The following is a 26,396-nucleotide window of genomic DNA, read 5'->3' on the forward strand; positions in this document are numbered from 1 at the left end:
TACGCAAGAAAAACAGAAAAGACACCTTAAGTAAAATGTGTAAGTGGTGGGTGCATGATGGATGTATGTACAATTATAGTAACGATGCCAGAATTCATTTTGTGTGTAACAAATGCACTTTGGCACAGTTACCCTTTAGCAATGATGACGTTGATTTACCTAATTTTAATACAAATGACCCATTGCCATATATTGATGATTATAATTGTTTTATGAAAACAGGCCTTCACTTTATTCATGTCAACGCAAGATCACTTCTTCCTAAATTGGCAGAGATTAGGATTCTAGCTAACAGACTGGCGACGAGGTCAAAATAGAAGGTTACAATATAAAACGCTTAGATAGGAACAGAAAGGGTGGTGGAGTATGTGCCTACATTAGAAATGACTTAGCTTACAACCCAAGACCTGATTTAAATAACAATAACTAGAGATTCTATGGTTTGAAGTGCTGCTTCCCAAGACCAAACCCATCTTAGTAGGAACTAGTTACCGCCCTCCTACCCAGGACCAGTTCTTAGAAGACTTTTCTAGAGTCTTGTCCGGACTTGAAAACAACTGCGAGACAATAATACTGGGAGACTTCAATATCTGTTTTCAGCAGCAAAATAACGGGCTATGCAAAAGGTATAAGCAAATTCTAGGTTTAAATAGTTACACTCAACTAATTAATACACCAACCCGGATCACACAGTTCTCAGCCATCCTAATTGACCACATACTTTGTAACCACTCTGAGAACATTAGTCAGTCAGGCGTCATTACCACAGGTCTTAGTGATCATTTCATCATTTACTGCACCAGGAAAATCACTAGGGATAGGATAGGCCTACACAGGACAATAAAAATGAGGTCAACTAGAAACTACAGTAAAGAAACACTGGTAAATAGGCTACACAATTGTGACTGGACAGAGATAACAAGTTGCACGGACGTAAACGATGCCTGGGAAAAATTCAAAACAATGTTCACTACCATTCTTAATAATATTGCACCAGTTAAAGAGGTTAGGATTAAACGAAGAACTGAACCCTGGATGACTACTGAGATATTAGATAATATGAAATTCAGAGACCAGCTGCTAAAAAGATTTAAAGCAAACAGACAGGATATTGCAGCACTAAATGAATTCCAAAGGTGAGGAACAGAGTACAGAGACTTATAAAAGGAGCAAAGGCAAAGCACTATTGCTCAAAAATTGAAGAGTATAAGCATAACCCCAGAAAGCTCTGGCAACAACTAAAACACTTGGGGTATAGACATAAACCAGTAGATAGGTCTAACATAGTACTCACTATCGATAACGAGGTATGCCACGAAACATCTAAGGTGCAAATTGCTTTAATTCCTACTACACATCTGTTGCATCAACAGTTTCAAACATACTATACCAATAAAGGGGGTCACCCCAAACAGTTGTCAACTAGTAAGTGTATCTCATGACTTTATTCAAAAAGAATTAAGCAGGTTAAACCCAACTAAGAGCACAGGCCCGGATAACATCCCGTCTAAGTTCCTAAAAGATGGCGCCTTTAAACTGTCAATCTCCACTGCTCACATAATAAATCTGTCCATCACCACTAATACCGTACCGGAGGGGTTCAAGGAGGCCAGAGTTACTGCTGTCTTCAAGAAAAATAGTAGGTCTGATGTAAGAAACTATAGGCTTGTTAGTATACTCAGTATAATATCCAAAATTCTAGAGAGGGCGGTGTACTGTCATAGGAATGGAAACCTTAGACTTGCAAAAGGCCTTCGATACTGTCAACCACAATGTATTATGTAAGAAACTTCAAGCTATCGGTATAGGTTCTGTAGACTGGTTAAAGTCCTACCTTAGCAACAGGAGACAAATTGTCAAAATCAACAAAACGGAATCAGGACCCCTGCCGATAACATGTGGAGTTCCCCAAGGTAGTATTCTGGGTCCCTTATTTTCTTTGCTATGTTAACGACATGCCTGTCAGTGTCAAGTGCAAACTCCTACTGTATGTAGATGACAGTGTTCTGTTAGTGTCAGGTAAAGACCCACAAGATATAGCTAATGGTTTAACACTGGAACTGGAGTGCTGCAGCAAATGGTTAGTAGACAACAAACTATCATTGCACCTCGGGAAAACTGAAGCCATTCTCTTTAGCACGAAACATAAACTGAGAAGGGTAAATAATTTTAATGTCCTGTGTAATGGGGAGCCCATCACTTTCGTTTCATCAGTAAAATATCTGGGAATCCCCTTTGATCCATGCATGTCAGGAGAATTGATAGGGAACAGTGTAGTAAAGAAAGTGAATGCCAGACTGAAGTTCCTGTATAGACAAGCACAGTGTCTACCTACTGAGGCTCGCAGGACCCTATGTCTAGCCCTTATACAATGCCATATGGATTACGCTTGCTCTTCTTGGTACTCTGCCTTGACAAAAAAACTGAAAGATAGACTGCAAATCACCCAGAACAAAATGGTAAGATTCATCCTGGGGCTGGAACCAAGAGAACATGTAGGCCAGGATGAATTACAGCAGTTGGATATGCTGAATGTTGAAGACAGAGTAAAACAACTGAAGCTAAATCATGTTTATAAAATTGCTCACGAACAGTGTCCAGAATATCTTGCTGTCAATTTTGTGAAGGTTGAGAACCAAAGCAATCATAGTACTAGGGGGAGAGAGCACAACTTTGTAGTACCCACAGTCAGTGGCCAGGCTTCAAACACCTTTTATTGTACAGCAATAAAGGAATGGAACAGACTACCCGCACATGTCAAAGCCAGTCATAGCATGAACCAGTTCAAGAAGACTGCCAAAAGGTGTCTGATGAATGTAGCTACAGAAAGGAAGGGGAATGATTTTCTATTTTTTAGCTAACATACGTGTAAATTTTAGATGTAATTTTACATTATTCCTGGTAATGACCCTCGTATTGTAGATAGTCTTAATAGTATGATAATAAGATGTTATCTTCATTATAGAATAATAAGAAAATATTATAACCTTTATATTATAATAATAAGGTAAAAGGACCACAATGGAAATAAGTCACTCTGTCTGACTTTTTTGGGTTATCCTAGGTTCCCTACACATATGCTGCTATGTATGATAATTCTATGTAACTGTATTTGTGTGTACCTGAATAAACTTACTGACAGTGCGAGTGTTACAAATTTCCAGACTGACTGAAGGATGTGTGACATTCCTCAAAAGACATTGTTCTTTAGTCAAGACACCGGATACCCGGGTATAAATTAAGGGTCCTATACAAATACCCTGCTCACACTCCCACAGCTCGTTAGGTCCTACAAATCACTCGTCTCCATTCACTCCTATCTAACACGCTCACGCACGCTTGCAGGTAGTCCAAGCCCTTCGCCCACAAAACCTCCTTTACTCCTTCCCTACAAACTTTTCGAGGACGACCCCTACCCAGCCTTCCTTTCCCTACATATTTATACGCTCTCCATGTCATTCTACCTTGATCCATTCTCTCTAAATGACCAAACCACCTCAACAACCCCTCTTCAGCCCATGCTGTTTTGGCCCGCCTCATGGTGAGAGAAAACGCGTGGCGCTTTAGACCACTACACCACACAATCCTTAACAATGGTGCATCCAGCCAAGCTAGATGTCCTTCGATTGTGGGAACAACATCTAGCTTGGCTGGATGCACCATTACACCACATGAAGGACCAGAAACCCACACGAGGGACCAGAACCTCACATGAGGGACCAGAACCCCACACGAGGGACCAGAACCCCACATGAGGGACCAGAACCCCACATGAGGGACCAGAACGTCACATGAGGGACCAGAACCTCACATGAGGGACCAGAGCCCCACATGAGGGACCAGAACCTCACATGAGGGACCAGAACCCCACATGAGGGTCCAGAACCTAACATGATGGACCAGAACCCCACGTGAGAGACCAGAACCTCACATGAGGGACCAGAACCCCACATGAGGGCCCAGAACCTCACATGAGGGACCAGAACCCCACGTGAGGGACCAGAACCTCACATGAGGGACCAGAACCTCACATGAGGGACCAGAACCCAACATCATCTCTAAGTTGATAGAGGGGATGAGAAAAACTATTGCATAGTCATCCAACCCAGGATAGAACCATGCAGTGCAGGGTAGAACCATGCAGTGCAGGGTAGAACCATGCAGTGCAGGGTAGAACCATGCAGTGCAGAGCAGAACCATGCAGTGCAGGGCAGAACCACGCAGTGCAGGGCAGAACCATGCAGTGCAGGGTAGAACCATGCAGTGTAGGGTAGAACCATGCAGTGCAGGGCAGAACCATGCAGTGCAGGGCAGAACCATGCAGTGCAGGGCAGAACCATGCAGCACAGGGCAGAACCATGCAGTGTAGGGTAGAACCATGCAGTGCAGGGTAGAACCATGCAGTGCAGGGTAGAACCATGCAGTGCAGAGCAGAACCATGCAGTGCAGGGCAGAACCACGCAGTGCAGGGCAGAACCATGCAGTGCAGGGTAGAACCATGCAGTGTAGGGTAGAACCATGCAGTGCAGAGTAGAACCATGCAGTGCAGGGCAGAACCATGCAGTGCAGGGCAGAACCATGCAGTGCAGGGCAGAACCATGCAGTGCAGGGTAGAACCATGCAGTGCAGGGTAGAACCATGCAGTGCAGGGCAGAACCATGCAGTGCAGGGCAGAACCATGCAGTGCAGGGTAGAACCATGCAGTGCAGGGTAGAACCATGCAGCGCAGGGTAGAACCATGCAGTGCAGGGTAGAATCATCCAACCCAGGGTATAACCATCCAGGCTAGGGTAGAACCCTCCAGCGACGGGTAGAACCATCTATCCCAGGGCAGAACCATCCAACCATGGGTAGAACTATCCAGCGAAGAGTAGAACCACCTATCCCAGGGTAGAACCATCCAACCAAGGGTAGAACCATCCAGCGAAGGGTAGAACCATCTATCCCAGGGTAGAACCATCCAGCGAAGGATAGAAGCATCTATCCCAAGGTAGAACCATCCAACCAAGGGTAGAACCATCTATCCCAGGGTAGAACCATCCAGTCCAGCTATTCCACTTCCTGACATAGAGGAAATACTTCCTAACATCCCTTTGACTCATCTGGGTCTTCAACTTCCAATTGTGACCTCTTGTGTCTGTGTCCCATCTCTCAAACATCCTGTCTCTGTCCACCTTGTCTATTCCACGCAGTATTTTGTATGTTGTTATCATGTCTTCCCTAACCCTCCTGTCCTCCAGTGTCGTCAGACCCATTCTCCTTAACCTTCATAAATAACAAAAAAAATAAATGAAGGAACACAAGGCAGAAGAAAGACAACCCAGAGGAGAAAAAGGAAAGAGGAAAGGGGAAGAGGGAGAAGAAGATAAAGGAGGAATCAGGTAACTTTGTAAATGGTCCAAGTCGGACCGAAACGTCGTCGTAAGCTCCTGTCTTCTATGTGAGGGTTAGTTGTGTATCCCATCGTAGGACATTCCCCTGAGCTCTGGAACTAACCTTGTCGCAAACCTTTGCACTTTCTTTAATCTCTTGACGTGTTTGATCAAGTGTGGGTTCCAAACAGGTGTGATGTATACTCCAATATGAGCTAGTAGCAGTGTGCTAGTGAGCTAGTGTGCTAGTAGCAGTGTGCTAGTAGCAGTGTGCTAGTGAGCTAGTGTGCTAGTAGCAGTGTGCTAGTAGCAGTGTGCTAGTGAGCTAGTGTGCTAGTAGCAGTGTGCTAGTGAACTATTGTGCTAGTGTGCTAGTAGCAGTGTGCTAGTGTGCTAGTAGCAGTGTGCTAGTGAACTATTGTGCTAGTGTGCTAGTAGCAGTGTGCTAGTGAGCTAGTGTGCTAGTAGCAGTGTGCTAGTGAACTATTGTGCTAGTGTGCTAGTGTGCTAGTAGCAGTGTGCTAGTGAGCTAGTGTGCTAGTAGCAGTGTGCTAGTGAGCTAGTGTGCTAGTGAGCTAGTGTGCTAGTGAGCTAGTGTGCTAGTAGCAGTGTGCTAGTGAGCTATTGTGCTAGTGAGCTAGTGTGCTAGTGAACTAGTGTGCTAGTGAGCTAGTGTGCTAGTAGCAGTGTACTAGTGAGCTAGTGTGCTAGTGACCTAGTGTGCTAGTGAGCTAGTGTGCTAGTGAGCTAGTGTGCTAGCAGCAGTGTGCTAGTGAGCTATTGTGCTAGTGCGCTAGTGTGCTAGTGAGCTAGTGTGCTAGTGAGCTAGTGTGCTAGTAGCAGTGTGCTAGTGAGCTAGTGTGCTAGTGAGCTAGTGTGCTAGTGAGCTAGTGTGCTAGTAGCAGTGTGCTAGTGAGCTATTGTGCTAGTGAGCTAGTGTGCTAGTGAGCTAGTGTGCTAGTGAGCTAGTGTGCTAGTAGCAGTGTACTAGTGAACTATTGTGCTAGTGTGCTAGTAGCAGTGTGCTAGTGAGCTAGTGTGCTAGTGAGCTAGTGTGCTAGTGAGCTAGTGTGCTAGTAGCAGTGTGCTAGTGAGCTATTGTGCTAGTGAGCTAGTGTGCTAGTGAGCTAGTGTGCTAGTGAGCTAGTGTGCTAGTAGCAGTGTACTAGTGAACTATTGTGCTAGTGTGCTAGTAGCAGTGTGCTAGTGAGCTAGTGTGCTAGTGAGCTAGTGTGCTAGTGAGCTAGTGTGCTAGTAGCAGTGTGCTAGTGAGCTATTGTGCTAGTGAGCTAGTGTGCTAGTGAGCTAGTGTGCTAGTGAGCTAGTGTGCTAGTAGCAGTGTACTAGTGAACTATTGTGCTAGTGTGCTAGTAGCAGTGTGCTAGTGAGCTAGTGTGCTAGTGAGCTAGTGTGCTAGTGAGCTAGTGTGCTAGTAGCAGTGTGCTAGTGAGCTATTGTGCTAGTGAGCTAGTGTGCTAGTGAGCTAGTGTGCTAGTAGCAGTGTACTAGTGAACTATTGTGCTAGTGTGCTAGTGTGCTAGTAGCAGTGTGCTAGTGAGCTATTGTACTAGTGAGCTAGTGTGCTAGTAGCAATGTGCTAGTGAGCTAGTGTGCTAGTGAGCTAGTGTGCTAGTAGCAGTGTACTAGTGAACTATTGTGCTAGTGTGCTAGTAGCAGTGTACTATTATGCTAGTAGCAGTGTACTATTATGCTAGTAGCAGTGTGCTAGTGTCCTAGTGAGCTAGTGAGCTAGAGTGAGTAAAGGAGTACTGGTGTGTGGTTCTGTTAGGTACAACAATAGGTTGTAGACTGTATGTCTTGATTTACAATTAATATATTATTGTATAATTGAGTCTTCGTGTCCTTCATAATACACTGACCATTTAAATTTATGCTTCATAATTTGCATAAAGGTACAAGTGATTTCTTTTTCTATTTTAAATAATATAAATGACCTAAACTAGGCAGGTCGTTTACCCTTTAGGAGCCACGACTCTTATTAACGTTACACAGCCAGAAGTCGTAGCACAGACCATTCCACTTCCTGACAACTCATGTCTGAAGAAATACTTCCTAACATCCCTCTGCTTATTAGTCTTCAGCTTCCATTTGTGACCCTTGTTTCTGTGTCCCATCTCTGGAACATCATGTCTCTGTCCACCCTGTCAATTCCTCGCAGTATCTTATATGTCGTTATCATGTCTCCCCTAACCCTCCTGTCTTCCAGTGTCGTGAGGCCGATTTCCCTTAATCTTTATTCAAAGGACATTCTCCTTAACTCTGGAACTAGTCTTCTTGCAAAGCTTTGCACTTTCTCTAATTTCTTGACGTGCTTGATCAAGTGTGGGTTCCAGACTGTTGCTGCGTTCCATATTGAAGTATCGAAACGCTGTTATTGTGTGTGTGTGTGTGTGTGTGTGTGTGTGTGTGTGTACTCACCTAATTGTACACACCTAATTGTGGTTTCAGGAGTCGAGACTCAGCTCCTGGCCCCGCCTCTTCACTGATTGCTATTAGGTCCTCTCTCTCTCTCTGCTTCCTGAGCTTTATCATACCTCTTCTTAAAACTATGTATGGTTCCTGCCTCCACTACTTCACTTGCTAGGCTATTCCACTTCCTGACGACTCTATGACTGAAGAAATACTTCCTAACGTCCCTGTGACTCGTCTGAGTTTTCAGCTTCCAGTTGTGACCCCTTGTTCTTGTGTCCCCTCTCTGGAACATCTTATCTCTGTCCACCTTGTCTATTCCCCGCAGTATCTTGTATGTCGTTATCATTTCTCCCCTGACCCTTCTGTCCTCCAGTGTCGTCAGTCCGATTTCCCTCAACCTTTCCTTGTACGACATTCCCCTGAGCTCTGGGACTAGCCTTGTTGCAAACCTTTGTACTTTCTCTAACTTCTTGACGTGCTTGACCAGGTGTGGGTTCCAGACTGGTGCTGCATAGTCCAGTATGGGCCTAACATACACAGTGTACAGTGTCTTGAACGATTCCTTAGTAAGGTATCGGAACGCTATTCTCAGGTTCGCCAGGCGCCCGTATGCTGCAGCGGTTATTTGGTTGATGTGTGCCTCCGGTGATGTGCTCGGTGTTATGGTCACCCCAAGGTCTTTCTCCCTGAGTGAGGTCTGTAGTCTTTGTCCACCTAGCCTATACTCTGTCTGTGGTGTTCTTTGCCCCTCCCCAATCTTCATGACTTTGCATTTGGCAGGATTGAATTCGAGAAGCCAGTTGCTGGACCACATGTCCAGCCTGTCCAGATCTCTTTGCAGTCCTGCCTCATCCTCATCCGATTTAATTCTTCTCATCAACTTCACGTCATCTGCGAACAGGGACACTTCAGAGTCTATCCCTTCCATCATGTCGTTCGAATATATCAAAAATAGCACTGGTCCTAGAACTGACCCCTGTGGGACCCCGCTCGTCACAGGCGCCCACTGTGATACCTCTTCACGTACCGTGACTCGTTGCTGCATCCATGTCAGGTATTCCCTGATCCATTGCAGTGCCCTCCCTGTTACATGCGCCTGATCCTCCAGCTTCTGCACTGATCTCTTGTGGGGAACTGTGTCGAAGGCCTTCCTGCAGTCTAGGAAAACGCAATCAACCCACCCCTCTCTCTCGTGTCTTACTTCTGTTACCTTGTCATAAAACTCCAGGAGGTTTGTGATACAAGATTTGCCTTCCATGAACCCATGCTGGTTTTCATTTATAATCTTGTTCCGTTCCAGGTGTTCGACCACTCTCCTCCTGATTATCTTCTCCATGACTTTGCACACAATACATGTCAGAGACACAGGTCTGTAGTTTAGTGCCTCGTTTCTGTTTCCTTTCTTATATATGAGGACTACATTTGCTGTCTTCCATTTCTCAGGTAGTTGCCCAGTTTCAAGGGATGTGTTGAAGATTGTGGTTAGAGGCACGCACAGCATCTCTGCTCCTTCTCCGGTCCCATCGCCTTTGAGGTATCAAGGTCACTTAGGAGCTTCTGCACCTCCTCCTCGGTTGTTCGTATGTCATCCAACACTTGTTGGTATATTCCCTCTTGATGTTCCCTTCTGTGCTGTCTTCCCACAGCCCTTCCTGTCTCTACTGTAAAAACTTCCTTAAATCTCCTGTTTAGCTCCTCACATACCTCCCGTGTGTGTGTGTGTGTGTGTGTGTGTGTGTGTGTGTGTGCGACACACAATATTTGCACTAATAACTCATTACAACTGTGACCGGGTGTGGACGTGTAATTTGTTCACGATTGTAACCATGTATAGCCCTATAGATGATTCACTACCTTTGTAACTTGCCATGATTGTGACCAGATCTACCTGGAGTTCATTACCTTTGTAACTTGTCCAGCTGTCAAAACTTTGGGGCCCAGTCCCTGGGCCCATTATGTACCTCTGTAATCCTTTGACTACCACCCGCGGGATGGGTCTGGGGTAACTACCACACACAGGATGGGTCTGGGGTAACTACCACACACAGGATGGGTCTGGGGTGACTACCACCCACAGGATGGGTCTGGGGTGACTACCACCCACAGGATGGGTCTGGGGTGACTACCACCCACAGGATGGGTCTGGGGTGACTACCACCCACAGGATGGGTCTGGGGTGACTACCGTCCACTTCACTGTACGTGAAGTAACACTGTACGTGATGTAACACTGTACGTGATGTAACACTGTACGTGATGTAACACTCTACGGGATGTAACACTGTACGTGATGTAACACTGTACGTGGAGTAACACTGTACGTGATAGCATCACATTCAACAGTTTCTTGTGTGTGTACTCACCTATTTGTGATTGCAGGGGTTGAGTCATAGCTCCTGGCCCTGCCTCTTCACTGATCGCTACTAGGCCCACTCTCTCCCTTCCTCTTCAAGCTATGTATAGATCTTGCCTCCACTACATCACTCACCAGATTGTGCTACTTCCTGCCAATTCTACGGCTGAAGAAGTACTTCCTAACATCTCTGTGATTCATATGAATTTTCATCTTGCAGCTGTGACCCTTTGTTGTTGTGCCACATCTCTGAGACATTCTGTCCGTATCCACCTTGTCAATTACTCTCAGTATTGTATATGTTGTTATCATGTCTCTCCCTATCTCTCCTGTTCTCCAGTGTTGTCAGTTTGAGTTCCCTTAACCTCTCCTCGTAGGAGAGGTTAAGGGGACTAGTCTTGCTGCAAACTTTTGCACTTTCTATAATTTCTTGATGTGTTTGACCAGGTGTGGGTTCCATACTGGTGCTGCATACTCCAGTATGGGCCTGACGTACACGGTGTACAGTGTCGTGAATGACTCCTAACTTACATGTCGAAAAGCTTTTCTGAGGTTTGCTAGGCGCCCATATGCTGCAGCAGTTATTTAGCTGATGTGCGCCTCAGGAGATGTGCTCGGTATGATGCTCACCCCAAGATAATTTTTCCTTGAGTGAGTTTTGAAGTCTTTGACCTTTTAGGTTGTGGCCCTTGACAGGAACTCAGAGAGGTTGTCTAGGTTTAACAGTTAAATCCTTGTGATGGCCCTGGCTGAGTACCTAATTTTCTTGGCCGCTAAGAAAAATAATGCAGTGACTGGAACAGTACACAGATAACCTGCACACATAAGACTGAAACTTACGCTGCAATTCTTGCCCTTTGGGGAAGAATTGATTACCATGATATTTACATCCATCTGTAGCCTTGAACCTTCGTGGTGGGCTATCATGCATACATGTTATACGAACATGATTTACGTATTATTTTTATCTATGTTTGGCAACGTTACAGTCTTCAGTGTAGTCCAATTGCTCGTTAGGCTCCAGGTTGGCCAGTACAAGACATTCCTTGCAGAAGGATGTGAAGGTCTCTGTTCGATGCGGCCTAAGCGTTATTAAAATCCCAAGAGTGGTTCAGGAAACATTCACACAGTGGTGTTGGGGGAGGTTCATGAGAATATCTTGCACGGAGCAGTTGACGTAAAACCATAAATAAGATCTGGAGGTGGTTTAAACTGCTTAATAATACATTCCTTGATTTTTTCATGCGACCATTGGTTGAAGAGACATGAAATGTGTTTGCTTCTCTTAAGCAACTTTTATGATTAAGAGCTATGATGCTTACATGGAGTAATGTAACACCTACACTAGCCTTGACTACACAAGTGTAGTAGGTATGAACGGAAGGTGTGAGTAAAGTACACCACAAAGTTGTATACACGAAGCTGGATGACGGTAGAGTACTTGATCGTCCAGTCGTGAGTGGATAGAATCACCTCCTGGAACATCCAGATGTTGCTCGAACACACTAAGATAAGGTAAGATAAGATTTGTCTTGCTTCCATTGTGGTCCTTCAATCTTGTTGCCCAGGATGCCACCCACACCAGTCCACTAACACCCAGGTATCTACGTACTGCTAGTTGAACAGTGACAGCAGGTGTAAGGAAACAGGTCCATCGTTTCTACTCATGCCGGGGATTGAACCACGAACACTCAGTGTGAGGCGAGTGCGTTGTCAACGGAGCCACAGACTTAGACAGGTGTAATTTACCACACTTGTCAAAATTCAACCAATGTTGTGTTGTTTGTTGTGTGTCCCAGAAGTAACCTGGAATAGTGGTGGAGGTGAGGCTCAGTTGGCACTCCCGTGAGAGACAGTGGCACTCTACCTGGAGACCTGGAGTTTACCTGGAGAGAGTTCCGGGGGTCAACGCCCCCGCGGAACTCATATTGTTCTTGTTTCTTGTCCTATTTCCATTATCAAAACTGATAATGGATAAGTAAACTGACTCAGAGAGGAATAATTACTGTTTTGACCAGTTTAGTTGGGCCGCCGTCTGAACGTTTATCTTATTTTCCTATGTTTTTGAGGTTGAATATATCTGATCTTTTTTGAATAATTAAAGATTAATAAAAAAAAGGGTGAAACATTCTTATTTTATTACTATCACTAATTCAGGGCAGAAGACGGGAAGGTAAAACAGAAGAAACAGTAGTAACCTTACTGTCGAAAATTTTTCGACTCTTGTAAATTGCTTTCAGTAAAACGCCTTATTTTATATATATTTTGTAATTTTTTTTTGTTTTTTTATATATATTTTGTATACATTTTTTGTTTTTTGTTTTTTATTTTATTTAAAATGTTTTTCCCAGATCCCGCTGCATCTCCTGCCAGAAGAAAATTCCGAACAGAAATTATGATGGCCGCCTCTCAGGACGGACATTGAAGATAGAATTCAAGTAAATACTTCATTTGTAGATGCCCTCCTGACCTACCATGCTGTTGGTGGCAGCAAGTTAGCAGCTGAACTTGAAGACACTTTGACTGCTGACAAGCTATTACGAAGATACGGTAAATTATAATTAAATTTCCACCGATTCTTCCGAGAGAACGGCTGGGAGAGCATCCACATTACCAGCATCCCAAACTAAACTTAGATTGAGCCAACATTTAGGTGTTGATCTGTTGTCCTGTTGATAGTTCTGTGAACAAGTGACTATCACCAAGCAACTCCTTCACCAGTTCCAGAACGTTGCGCTTTCTGAAGCATTCAGGAACAAATTGACGCTTCTATAAGATGTGACAATCCTGACTAAACTCGCTGTTGGTGGTCGTGTCGCGAGTGTGATCACTGTCACTAATGAACTGAAATATTCGTGATGTTCCTAGTAGTATTTCGACGATGTCAGTCTGCTTCCTGAAGAGAAAAGAAACACACAGGACACCAAGTGAGGTGGTGTTGGCAGTGATGGATTAGAACAGCTCCCCAGGAAGGACGTGTTATCCTATGAAGGACTTCAATGAGGGCGTGTGCCGATGAAAGGAGCTGGACTTCAGGTGGAAGGAAATATTGGTTACCATCCCTACCATGAAGGACTATGTTATCCCATCCACCATCCCTACCATGAAGGACTATGTTATCCCATCCACCATCCCTACCATGAAGGACTATGTTATCCCATCCACCATCCCTACCATGAAGGACTATGTTATCCCATCCACCATCCCTAACAACAAAGTCTCTGTTCAACAACCACAGAACATTTGTCGTGTGAAATAACACAACATTGCTGGATTAGCAATAGCATATTTTGTTAAAAGCACAGATTACAATAGAGAGACCAGGAAGCACTTGTTCATGGTGCCCTGAAGTTCTTCTTAGGAATGATCATGTATGGACTATCCTCAGAGCAGACCTCTGAAAAAAACACTTTCAGCAATGACTAAAGTCTGTTGTTTCGTTGCAAATATAAAAAAAATAGCCAAGTACACTGACTCAGTGCATCTTGGACGTAGCAGCCACAGTCCAGCAGCAACCAACCAGCAGATGAGTAAGCCAGACTCGGGTCACGGGAACTATCATCGGGTTCACAAAATCGTAGTAACACTACTGCAAACAAACCAGGGAAGGGGTGGGGCTTGAACCCATGGCAAGTGAGTTCTTAAACTCACAGGCCGACCAGTTTCATGAATTATCCCGTGGTGCTGCACCTGGGTATTGTATACCCAGGTATACAAACGCTGCAGCACAACGGTATATTGGTACAGAGAATATTTTCGACAGCTTTATTGCCTAACCATTAGTTACAAGTGAGAGGAGTTCCATTTGAGAGGAACCTACCCAGCAGGTTTGCTTCACTGCCTCTCAATAATTACCTCCTAACTACTACAGGGGGGGCACCGCCTCTTCTGTCGTCAAGATTTTCTACGCCTCACCTTGACAGTATATAAGTCTCCATTGTATTTCAGCTTCACATTGTTCCAGAGTATGGAGCAGAACTCTCCTCCAGGCTAAAGGACTAACCACCCCAAAACTACGTCTTCCAGGGTGATGGATTGATTACTTCATCTAAACATCTCTACTATTTATATTGCGTGTGTATTCAACTGAAGAGGTCTACTGAGTAGGCGAAATGTCTCGCAATAAAAATACCTAACTGTTCCACATGTGCTTTAATTATCAAATCAAACCATGTGACTATAAAGCAATTTTTCCTGTGAGGAAGTTTCTCTACCCAGTCGTCTCAGGGATAATATACTGAGGGAGTGGTTGATAACATCAGTCGTAATCCATTCTTCACAACCTCTACATGACACTACTGTCTCACTATCAACAAGCATGCTTGTTGATATGTCCCATCGTTGAAAAATCCTTGTTGATTTGTCACATCTCAGAAACATCCTTGTTAATGTATCCTTACTTCCAAGAGGGTCACCTATTTCTAAAAGTAACCACATGGGAATCTTCCATCCTGATAACTATAACATCATCCTCCACTGACTCAGTCTCACTTGTCTTCTCCCTGGAGTGGGAGATAACTGTCCCTTGTTCACTCAAGGAGGAAGACTAACAAGACGGATATGAAACATAATCAACTCACTATGTTTCTCACAGTAATCAAGCAGTGTCATACCTTAGATAAAAGACAACAAGTGCACTTCTGTCTTTTACCTAACATATTGTCGGTAATTCTTCTAATATTAATACAGTGATAAGATAAGATTTCGTTCGGATTTTTAACCCCGGAGGGTTAGCCACCCAGGATAACCCAAGAAAGTCAGTGCGTCATCGAGGACTGTCTAACTTATTTCCATTGTGGTCCTTAATCTTGTCCCCCAGGATGCGACCCACACCAGTCGACTAACACCCAGGTACCTATTTGCTGCTAGGTGAACAGGACAATAGGTGTAAGGAAACGTGTCGGAATTTCCACCCGCCGGGAATCGAACCCGGGCCCTCCGTGTGTGAAGCGGGAGCTTTAGCCACCAGACCACCTGTTGGGGCTGTTTTCCCTCATCAGTTACCCATCAACAAGTTAGCAGGAATGTCATATACCTAAATCCCAGTCAAATTCCTGTGATTACTAGAGATCAGCCAATGTTTGCAGTAATACACTGTAATGGTCCTGAAACAAGGTTGTGAGACTTGGCAGGTTCACATCGACTAACATGGATTGTTTGACGACTTATTGTAAGGCCCTGGATGGTCTTGTTACCCAGACAGAGGCAGGTATTTAATTGCCAGAGACAGCCATTGTCTCTCTCAAAACAACTCATCTGTTTAAGTCAAATACACACTGGTTGTTCTCGTCGCTCTCGTGATTGTATTTTGCAAGTCTCGTGCAAGGACCTGCAGAGTTCAAACAATAATTAAATATTCTGCCACGTTGCAATTATCTATAACAAGAAGCAATGGGGTGTACTCACCCTGAGGTCTGGTAATGTGATACATGACGCTTGCTGTATCCTCTTCCAGGTGGAATGGGTCCTCTCAGTGGGCCCCATTGACACCTCCCTATACTGGAAATTCACGGAAATAGCATACGTTCTTTTTCGATCACAATGCCATCCACAGAAGTTTTGACCATGTAAATCCCATATGAAATAGGGAAGATACAACTATTTTCTTTACATACCACCTCCCAGGAAGACCGGGCAGCCTCAGGGGGTGCTAATGGAGACACTTTGCCACCCATGGGTTCGAAATAAGAGGTTTCCAAGGAGGAAAAGAAACCCACCTGGCTAAATTCGTACAAGCAAGATAAATGGCAATGCTAATACCCCACCTCTGCCACTCTCACCACTACTGCACTACCCCCTACTTAATACACTGACTATGAACATAACTATGCTAAGCTTTACTTAGATTAACTTCAAGGCTTCCTATTGTGAAGGCTATACCGGGAGTATCAAAATCCTAGGTCGGGAACTCTGGGGAACGAAACCGGGGGAACGAAACCGGGGGAACGAAACCAGAGTTCGTTCTCCAGAGTTCCCGACCTAGAGTTCAGCTTGACCACCGTGAGATTTGACGTAACTAAGGAAACGTTTAAGGTGATTAGGGTAAAATTGAAGAAACCTACAAGGTATCATGTCTAGGCAAGGTTTAAACTAGTTGAGGTTGAGGGAGGACCTACCTGGGGTCTTCCCGCTGCTCGGGGTTGGTGTACATGGGACTTCTAACATCAGGTTGACTGAGGCGGGCAGAGCCGCCCATAGCAGCGCTTAACATGGTGGAGTATGCTCCTCCTCCACTGTCACTCTACCTGCATGGGAGAGACAGAGATGTCACTTCACCTGTACGTGCTGGCAATAGAGACGTCACTCAATAGAGGAGAGACAAAGAGACGTCACTATACATGAACAGTGATGTCATTCTACATGTAGATGAGAGTGACGTCATTCTACCTGTAGATGTCAGACAGTGATGTCATTCTACCTGTAAAGGTGAGACATTAATGTCATTCTACCTATAGAAGAGAGACAGTGACGTCATTCTACCTGTAGATGTGAGACAGTGATGTCATTCTACCTGTAGAAGAGAGACAGTGACGTCATTCTACCTGTAGATGAGAGACAGTGATGTCATTCTACCTGTAAAAGTGAGACAGTGATGCCATTCTACCTGTAGAGGAGAGACAGTGACGTCATTCTACCTGTAGATGAGAGACAGTGATGTCATTCTACCTGTAAAGGTGAGACAGTGATGTCATTCTACCTGTAGAAGAGAGACAGTGACGTCATTCTACCTGTAGATGAGAGACAGTGATGTCATTCTACCTGTAGATGAGAGACAGTGATGTCATTCTACCTGTACAGGAGAGACAGTGACGTCATTCTACCTGTAGATGAGAGACAGTGATGTCATTCTACCTGTAGATGAGAGACAGTGATGTCATTCTACCTGTAAAGGTGAGACATTGATGTCATTCTACCTGTAGAAGAGAGACAGTGACGTCATTCTACCTGTAGATGAGAGACAGTGATGTCATTCTACCTGTAGATGAGAGACAGTGATGTCATTCTACCTGTAGATGAGAGACAGTGATGTCATTCTACCTGTAACGGTGAGACAGTGATGTCATTCTACCTGTAGAAGAGAGACAGTGACGTCATTCTACCTGTAGATGAGAGACAGTGATGTCATTCTACCTGTAAAGGTGAGACAGTGATGTCATTCTACCTGTAGAAGAGAGACAGTGACGTCATTCTACCTGTAGATGTGAGACAGTGATGTCATTCTACCTGTAGAAGAGAGACAGTGACGTCATTCTACCTGTAGATGAGAGACAGTGATGTCATTCTACCTGTAGATGAGAGACAGTGATGTCATTCTATCTGTAAAGGTGAGACAGTGATGTCATTCTACCTGTAGAAGAGAGACAGTGACGTCATTCTACCCGTAGATGAGAGACAGTGATGTCATTCTACCTGTAAAGGTGAGACAGTGATGTCATTCTACCTGTAGAAGAGAGACAGTGACGTCATTCTACCTGTAGATGAGAGACAGTGATGTCATTCTACCTGTACAGGAGAGACAGTGACGTCAACAAAGCTGTCTAACCTAAACTGGTCAAGGACATTACAAGGACATAACAAGGACAAGGCTTTTCAAGGACATTTGAAACAAAAACATCAAGATATTTCCCAGACATTTCACGAACACATAAAGAACACTTCAGACATATCAAGAACATTTCACGGACAATTCCAGGAACTTTAAAGGCCTTCCAATGACATTTCAAGAATTCTTCAAGCCATTTGTTAGTGCATCTTGGGAACATTTAAAAGTCTTTTGGAAAAGAGTTCAAGGACATTATCAAGACATAAAACGTTTCAAGGACATACCAAGGACTTTAAAAAACAATTAAATTTCAAGGACATTTAAAACTATCTACACACACACACACACACACACACACACACACACACACAGTTCAAGGTCATTTAGTGACATTTTAAGGCCATTTAGCAACATTTCAATGTTATTTTAGTGACGTCAAGGTCATTTTAGTGACATTTCAAGGTTATTTAATGACACTTCAAGGTAATTTAGTGACATTTCAAGGCCATTTAGTGACATTTCAGGGTAATTTAGTGACATTTCAAGGTCATTTTGTTACATTTCAAGGTCATTTAGCGACATTTCAAGGCCATTTAGCGACATTTCAAGGCCATTTAGCGACATTTCAAGGCCATTTAGTGACATTTTAAGGTAATTTTAGTGACATTTCAAGGTCGTTTAGTTACATTTCAAGGCTATTTTGTGACATTTCAAGGTCATTTAGTTAGTTTTCATGGCCATTTAGTGACATTTCAAGGTCATTTAGTAACATTTCAATATCATTTAGTAATATTTTAAGGTCATTTAGCTACATTTCAAGGTCATTTAGTGATATTTCAAGGTCATTTAATGACATCTCAAATAATTCAGTGACATTTCAAGGCCATTTTGTGACATTTCAAGGCCATTTAGTTCATTTCAAGGTCATTTAATGACATTTCAAGAGAGTCTTCGACTCTCAGTCTGGTTAGCAGCTCACTAAAAGCAGTCATTTTGGGACTTAAGAAGTTCACTCGTTTCCTTGCTGTCATCTGTGTAGGATCCATCCCGTCTAAGTAGGGGCCCAATACGGGATGCTGTTCTCGACTTAAATTTGGCATACTAAAAGAAATATATTAGAGCACTCCAGGATGATTTAAATAGACTGATGCAGTGGTCGGAAAAGTGGCAGATGCAGTTTAATATAGGCAAATGCAAAGTTCTAAATGTTGGACAGGAAAATAACCATGCCACATATAAACTAAATAATGTAGATCTTAATACTACTGATTGCGAAAAGGATTTAGGAGTTCTGGTTAGCAGTAACCTAAAACCAAGACAACAGTGCATTAGTGTTCGCAATAAAGCTAACAGAATTCTTGGCTTCATATCTAGAAGTATAAATAATAGAAGTCCTCAGGTTGTTCTTCAACTCTATATATCCTTGGTTAGGCCTCATTTAGACTATGCTGCTCAGTTCTGGTCACCGTATTACAGAATGGATATAAATGCTCTGGAAAACGTACAGAGGAGGATGACAAAGATGATCCCATGTATCAGAAATCTTCCCTATTAGGATAGACTGAGGCCCTGAATCTGCACTCTCTCGAAAGGCGTAGAATTAGGAGGGATATGATCGAGGTGTATAAACGGAAAACAGGAATTTATAAAGGGAATGTAAATAGCGTGCTAAAAATATCTAACACAGACAGGACTCTTAGCAATGGCTTTAAATTGGAAAAATTCAGATTCAGGAAGGATATAGGAAAGCACTGGTTTGGTAATAGAGTTGTGGATGAGTGGAACAAACTCCCAAGTACAGTTATAGAGGCTAAAACGTTGTGTAGTTTTAAAAATAGGTTAGATAAATACATAAGTGGGTGTGGATGGGTGTGAGTTGGACCTGACTAGCTTGTGCTACTAGGTCGGATGCCGTGCTCCTCCCTTAAGTGACGTATCTGACCTCACTACGTCAAGGCATTGGCTTAAGCCGGTGGGAGAATTGGAGCTGCCTCACAAAGGCCAGTAGGCCTGTTGCAGTGTTCCTTCTTTCTTATGTTCTTATATTCTAAAAGGAATATGCCTTGAGCATACCTCGATTTGTTCTAGACATAGGTTTGGATCCGTGTTGCTAAGGATATCTTCCCAGTTTACAACGTTGAGGACCTGGTTGATTTGGTCCCACCTTATATTCTTGTTATTAAAGTTGAATTTGCCAAAAGCTCTCTCGTGACTGAGCACTAGGAGGCCTGGTCACAGACCGGGCCGCGGGGGCGTTGACCCCCGAAACTCTCTCCAGGTAAACTCCAGGTAAACATATTTTTGGTCTCGGGTCCAACACTTACATGTCTGAACCTCTATTATGTTGTGATTTAAGTATATTGTTTTTTATATGGTAATATTTCGTATCAGATCATCATTGTTAGTGAAGAAGAGGTCCAGTGTATTCTCCAGTCTTGTTGGCTCTAGTATTTGCTGCTTGAAGGTGAATTTGATGCAGAGATTTGAAATCTCGTGTGTGTGTGAGTTTCCATCTGAGCTGCCTCCTGGGGTTATCTCTGCTACAGCATTATTTGCTACAGCATTATTTGCTACAGCACTATTTGCTACAGCACTATTTGCTACAGCACTATTTGCTACAGCACTATTTGCTACAGCACTATTTGCTACAGCATTATTTGCTACAGCACTATTTGCTACAGCATTATTTGCTACAGCACTATTTGCTACAGCATTATTTGCTACAGCACTATTTGCTACCGCACTATTTGCTACAGCACTATTTGCTACAGCACTATTTGCTACAGCACTATTTGCTACAGCACTATTTGCTACAGCACTATTTGCTACAGCATTATTTGCTACAGCACTATTTGCTACAGCATTATTTGCTACAGCACTATTTGCTACAGCATTATTTGCTACAGCACTATTTGCTACAGCATTATTTGCTACAGCACTATTTGCTACAGCACTATTTGCTACAGCACTATTTGCTACAGCATTATTTGCTGCAGCACTATTTGCTACAGCACTATTTGCTACAGCACTATTTGCAACAGCACTATTTGCTACAGCACTATTTGCTACAGCACTATTTGCTACAGCACTATTTGCTACAGCATTATTTGCTACAGCACTATTTGCTACAGCACTATTTGCTACAGCATTATTTGCTACAGCACTATTTGCTACAGCACTATTTGCTACAGCATTATTTGCTACAGCACTATTTGCTACAGCACTATTTGCTACAGCACTATTTGCTACAGCACTATTTGCTACAGCACTATTTGCTACAGCACTATTTGCTACAGCACTATTTGCTACAGCATTATTTGCTACAGCACTATTTGCTACAGCACTATTTGCTACAGCACTATTTGCTACAGCACTATTTGCTACAGCACTATTTGCTACAGCACTATTTGCTACAGCACTATTTGCTACAGCACTATTTGCTACAGCACTATTTGCTACAGCATTATTTGCTACAGCACTATTTGCTACAGCACTATTTGCTACAGCACTATTTGCTACAGCACTATTTGCTACAGCATTATTTGCTACAGCACTATTTGCTACAGCACTATTTGCTACAGCACTATTTGCTACAGCACTATTTGCTACAGCACTATTTGCTACAGCACTATTTGCTACAGCATTATTTGCTACAGCACTATTTGCTACAGCACTATTTGCTACAGCACTATTTGCTACAGCACTATTTGCTACAGCACTATTTGCTACAGCATTATTTGCTACAGCATTATTTGCTACAGCACTATTTGCTACAGCACTATTTGCTACAGCATTATTTGCTACAGCATTATTTGCTACAGCACTATTTGCTACAGCACTATTTGCTACAGCACTATTTGCTACAGCATTATTTGCTACAGCATTATTTGCTACAGCACTATTTGCTACAGCACTATTTGCTACAGCACTATTTGCTACAGCATTATTTGCTACAGCATTATTTGCTACAGCACTATTTGCTACAGCACTATTTGCTACAGCATTATTTGCTACAGCATTATTTGCTACAGCACTATTTGCTACAGCATTATTTGCTACAGCACTATTTGCTACAGCATTATTTGCTACAGCATTATTTGCTACAGCACTATTTGCTACAGCACTATTTGCTACAGCATTATTTGCTACAGCATTATTTGCTACAGCATTATTTGCTACAGCATTATTTGCTACAGCACTATTTGCTACAGCATTATTTGCTACAGCACTATTTGCTACAGCATTATTTGCTACAGCATTATTTGCTACAGCACTATTTGCTACAGCATTATTTGCTACAGCACTATTTGCTACAGCATTATTTGCTACAGCACTATTTGCTACAGCACTATTTGCTACAGCACTATTTGCTACAGCATTATTTGCTACAGCACTATTTGCTACAGCATTATTTGCTACAGCACTATTTGCTACAGCACTATTTGCTACAGCATTATTTGCTACAGCACTATTTGCTACAGCACTATTTGCTACATTCCTCCATTTTAGGTGCCTTAGGCTGAAGTCCGCCAGGAGCAAGATGTTGGGGCAGGAGCTGGAAAATTTTCCAGACACTGGTCTATTTTCAAAAGCTGTTCCTGGTTATTCTTGCTTATCCTGAGTTATTCTTGCTTATCTTGGGTTATTCTTGCTAATCCTGGGTTATTCTTGCTTATCCTGGGTTAATCTTGCTTATCCTGGGTTATGCTTGCTTATCCTTGGTTATTCTTGCTTATCCTGGGTTATTTTTGCTTATCCTGGGTTATTCTTATTTATCCTGGGTTATTCTTGCTTATCCTGAGTTATTCTTGCTTATCTTGGGTTATTCTTACTTATCCTGGGTTATTCTTGCTTATCCAGGGTTATTCTTGCTTATCCTGGGTTATTCTTACTTATCCTGGGTTATTCTTGCTTATCCTGAGTTATTCTTGCTTATCTTGGGTTATTCTTACTTATCCTGGGTTATTCTTGCTTATCCAGGGTTATTCTTGCTTATCCTGATTACTTATCCTGGGTTATTCCTGCTTATCCTGGGTTATTCTTGCTTATCCTGGGCTTATCCTGGGTTATTCTTGCTTATCCTGGGTTATTCTTGCTTTTACTGGGTTATCTTGCTTATCCTGGGTTATTCTTGCTTATCCTGGGTTAATCTTGCTTATCCTGGGTTATTCTGGCTTATCCTAGGTTATTCTGGCTTATCCTGGGTTATCTTGCTTATCCTGAGTTATTCTTGCTTATCCTGGGCTATTCTTACTTATCCTGAGTTATTCTTGCTTATCCAGGGTTATGCTTGCTTATTCTGGGTTATCTTGCTTATCCTGGATTATCTTGCTTATCCTGAATTATTCTTGCTTATCCTGGGTTATTCTTGCTTATCCTGGGTTATTCTTGCTTATCCTGAGTTATTCTTGCTTATCCTGGGTATTCTTGCTTATCCTGGGTTATCTTGCTTATCCTGGGTTATTCTTGCTTATCCTGAGTTATTCTTGCTTATCCTGGGTTATTCTTGCTTATCCTGAGTTATTCTTGCTTATCCTGGGTTATTCTTGCTTATGCTGGGTAATTCTTGCTGATCCTGGGTTATCTCCCTTATCCTGGGTTATCTTGCTTATCCTGGGTTATTCTTGCGTATAATGGGTTATTCTTGCTTATCCTGAGTTATTCTTGCTTATCCTGGGTTATTCTTGCTTATACTGGGTTATCTTGCTTATCCTGGGTTATCTTGCTTATCCTGGGTTATTCTTGCTTATCCTGGGTTATTCTTGCTTATGCTGGGTTATTCTTGCTGATCCTGGGTTATCTTCCTTATCCTGGGTTATCTTGCTTATCCTGTGTTATTCTTGCTTATCCTGAGTTATTCTTGCTTATCCTGGGTTACTCTTGCTTATGCTGGGTTATTCTTGCTGATCCTGGGTTATCTTGCTTATCCTGGGTTATCTTGCTTATCCTGGGTTATTCTTGCATATCCTGGGTTATTCTTGCTTATCCTGAGTTATTCTTGCTTATCCTGGGTTATTCTTGCTTATACTGGGTTATCTTGCTTATCCTGGGTTATCATGCTTATCCTGGGTTATTCTTACTTATCCTGGGTTATTCTTACTTATCGTGGATTATCTTGCTTATCCTGGGTTATCTTGCTTATCCTGGGTTATGTTGCTTATCCTGGGTTATTCTTATTTATCCTGGGTTATTCTTGCTTATCCTGAGTTATTCTTGCTTATCTTGGGTTATTCTTACTTATCCTGGGTTATTCTTGCTTATCCAGGGTTATTCTTGCTTATCCTGGGTTATTCTTACTTATCCTGGGTTATTCCTGCTTATCCTGGGTTATTCTTGCTTATCCTGGATTATTCTTGCTTATCCTGGGTTATTCTTGCTTATCCTGGGTTATTCTTGCTTATACTGGGTTATCTTGCTTATCCTGGGTTATTCTTGCTTATCCTGGGTTAATCTTGCTTATCCTGGGTTATTCTGGCTTATCCTAGGTTATTCTGGCTTATCCTGGGTTATCTTGCTTATCCTGAGTTATTCTTGCTTATCCTGGGCTATTCTTACTTATCCTGAGTTATTCTTGCTTATCCAGGGTTATGCTTGCTTATTCTGGGTTATCTTGCTTATCCTGGATTATCTTGCTTATCCTGAATTATTCTTGCTTATCCTGGGTTATTCTTGCTTATCCTGGGTTATTCTTGCTTATCCTGAGTTATTCTTGCTTATCCTGGGTATTCTTGCTTATCCTGGGTTATCTTGCTTATCCTGGGTTATTCTTGCTTATCCTGAGTTATTCTTGCTTATCCTGGGTTATTCTTGCTTATCCTGAGTTATTCTTGCTTATCCTGGGTTATTCTTGCTTATGCTGGGTAATTCTTGCTGATCCTGGGTTATCTCCCTTATCCTGGGTTATCTTGCTTATCCTGGGTTATTCTTGCGTATAATGGGTTATTCTTGCTTATCCTGAGTTATTCTTGCTTATCCTGGGTTATTCTTGCTTATACTGGGTTATCTTGCTTATCCTGGGTTATCTTGCTTATCCTGGGTTATTCTTGCTTATCCTGGGTTATTCTTGCTTATGCTGGGTTATTCTTGCTGATCCTGGGTTATCTTCCTTATCCTGGGTTATCTTGCTTATCCTGTGTTATTCTTGCTTATCCTGAGTTATTCTTGCTTATCCTGGGTTACTCTTGCTTATGCTGGGTTATTCTTGCTGATCCTGGGTTATCTTGCTTATCCTGGGTTATCTTGCTTATCCTGGGTTATTCTTGCATATCCTGGGTTATTCTTGCTTATCCTGAGTTATTCTTGCTTATCCTGGGTTATTCTTGCTTATACTGGGTTATCTTGCTTATCCTGGGTTATCATGCTTATCCTGGGTTATTCTTGCTTATCCTGGGTTATCTTGCTTATCCTGGATTATCTTGCTTATCCTGGGTTATTCTTGCTTATCCTGGGTTATTCTTACTTATCCTGGGTTATTCTTACTTATCGTGGATTATCTTGCTTATCCTGGGTTATCTTGCTTATCCTGGGTTATGTTGCTTATCCTGGGTTATTCTTACTTATCCTGGATTATCTTGCTTATCCTGGGTTATTCTTGCTTATCCTGAATTATCTTGCTTTTCCTGGGTTATTCTTTCTTATCCTGGATTATCTTGCTTATCCTGGGTTATTCTTGCTTATGCTGGGTTATTCTTGCTTATCCTGGGTTATCTTGCTTATCCTGGGTTATTCTTGCTTATCCTGGATTATCTTGCTTATCCTGGGTTATTCTTGCTTATGCTGGGTTATTCTTGCTTATCCTGGGTTATCTTGCTTATCCTGGGTTATCTTGCTTATCCTGGGTTATTCTTGCTTATCCTGGGTTATTCTTGCTTATCCTGGGTTATCTTGCTTATCCTGGGTTATCTTGCTTATCCTGGGTTATCTTGCTTATCCTGGGTTATTCTTGCTTATCCTGGGTTATCTTGCTTATCCTGGGTTATTCTTGCTTATCCTGGGTTATCTTGCTTATCCTGGGTTATTCTTGCTGATCCTGGGTTATCTTGCTTATCCTGGGTTATTCTTGCTTATCCTGGGTTATCTTGCTTATCCTGGGTTATTCTTGCTTATCCTGGGTTATTCTTGCTTATCCTGGGTTATTTTTGCTTATCCATTTTCTCCTAAAACTCTTGCTTCTTCTCCTCCACTTTCTCCTCCACTTTCTCCTCCACCTCTTGCTTCTTCTCCTCCACCTCTTGCTTCTCCTCCTCCACTTTCTCCTCCACCTCTTGCTTCTTCTCCTCCACTTTCTCCTCCACCTCTTGCTTCTTCTCCTCCACTTTCTCCTCCACCTCTTGCTTCTTCTCCTCCACTTTCTCCTCCACCTCTTGCTTCTCCTCCTCCACTTTCTCCTCCACCTCTTGCTTCTCCTCCTCCACTTTCTCCTCCACCTCTTGCTTCTTCTCCTCCACCTCTTGCTTCTTCTCCTCCACTTTCTCCTCCACCTCTTGCTTCTTCTCCTCCACTTTCTCCTCCACCTCTTGCTTCTTCTCCTCCACTTTCTCCTCCACCTCTTGCTTCTTCTCCTCCACTTTCTCCTCCACCTCTTGCTTCTTCTCCTCCACTTTCTCCTCCACCTCTTGCTTCTTCTCCTCCACTTTCTCCTCCACCTCTTGCTTCTTCTCCTCCACTTTCTCCTCCACCTCTTGCTTCTTCTCCTC

At 42.9% G+C, this 26,396-nt stretch overlaps 1 protein-coding gene across 5 annotated transcripts in view; it reads right to left on the reverse strand.

The window, feature by feature from the left end:
- LOC128684243 (voltage-gated potassium channel subunit beta-1) overlaps positions 1 to 26,396 on the reverse strand; it is a 621,311-nt gene that overhangs the window by 586,852 nt on the left and 8,063 nt on the right. For all 5 annotated transcript variants that reach the window (XM_070093873.1, XM_070093861.1, XM_070093853.1 and 2 more), the window contains exon 2: positions 16,274 to 16,402. In XM_070093873.1, coding sequence (XP_069949974.1) covers positions 16,274 to 16,368 — 95 coding nt within the window. In that variant the 5' untranslated portion in view covers positions 16,369 to 16,402. The remainder of the gene's footprint in view (positions 1 to 16,273; positions 16,403 to 26,396) is intronic.

Source organism: Cherax quadricarinatus, chromosome 4, assembly GCF_038502225.1.
Source record: "Cherax quadricarinatus isolate ZL_2023a chromosome 4, ASM3850222v1, whole genome shotgun sequence".
In the NCBI taxonomy this organism is placed as follows: Eukaryota; Metazoa; Arthropoda; class Malacostraca; order Decapoda; family Parastacidae; genus Cherax; species Cherax quadricarinatus.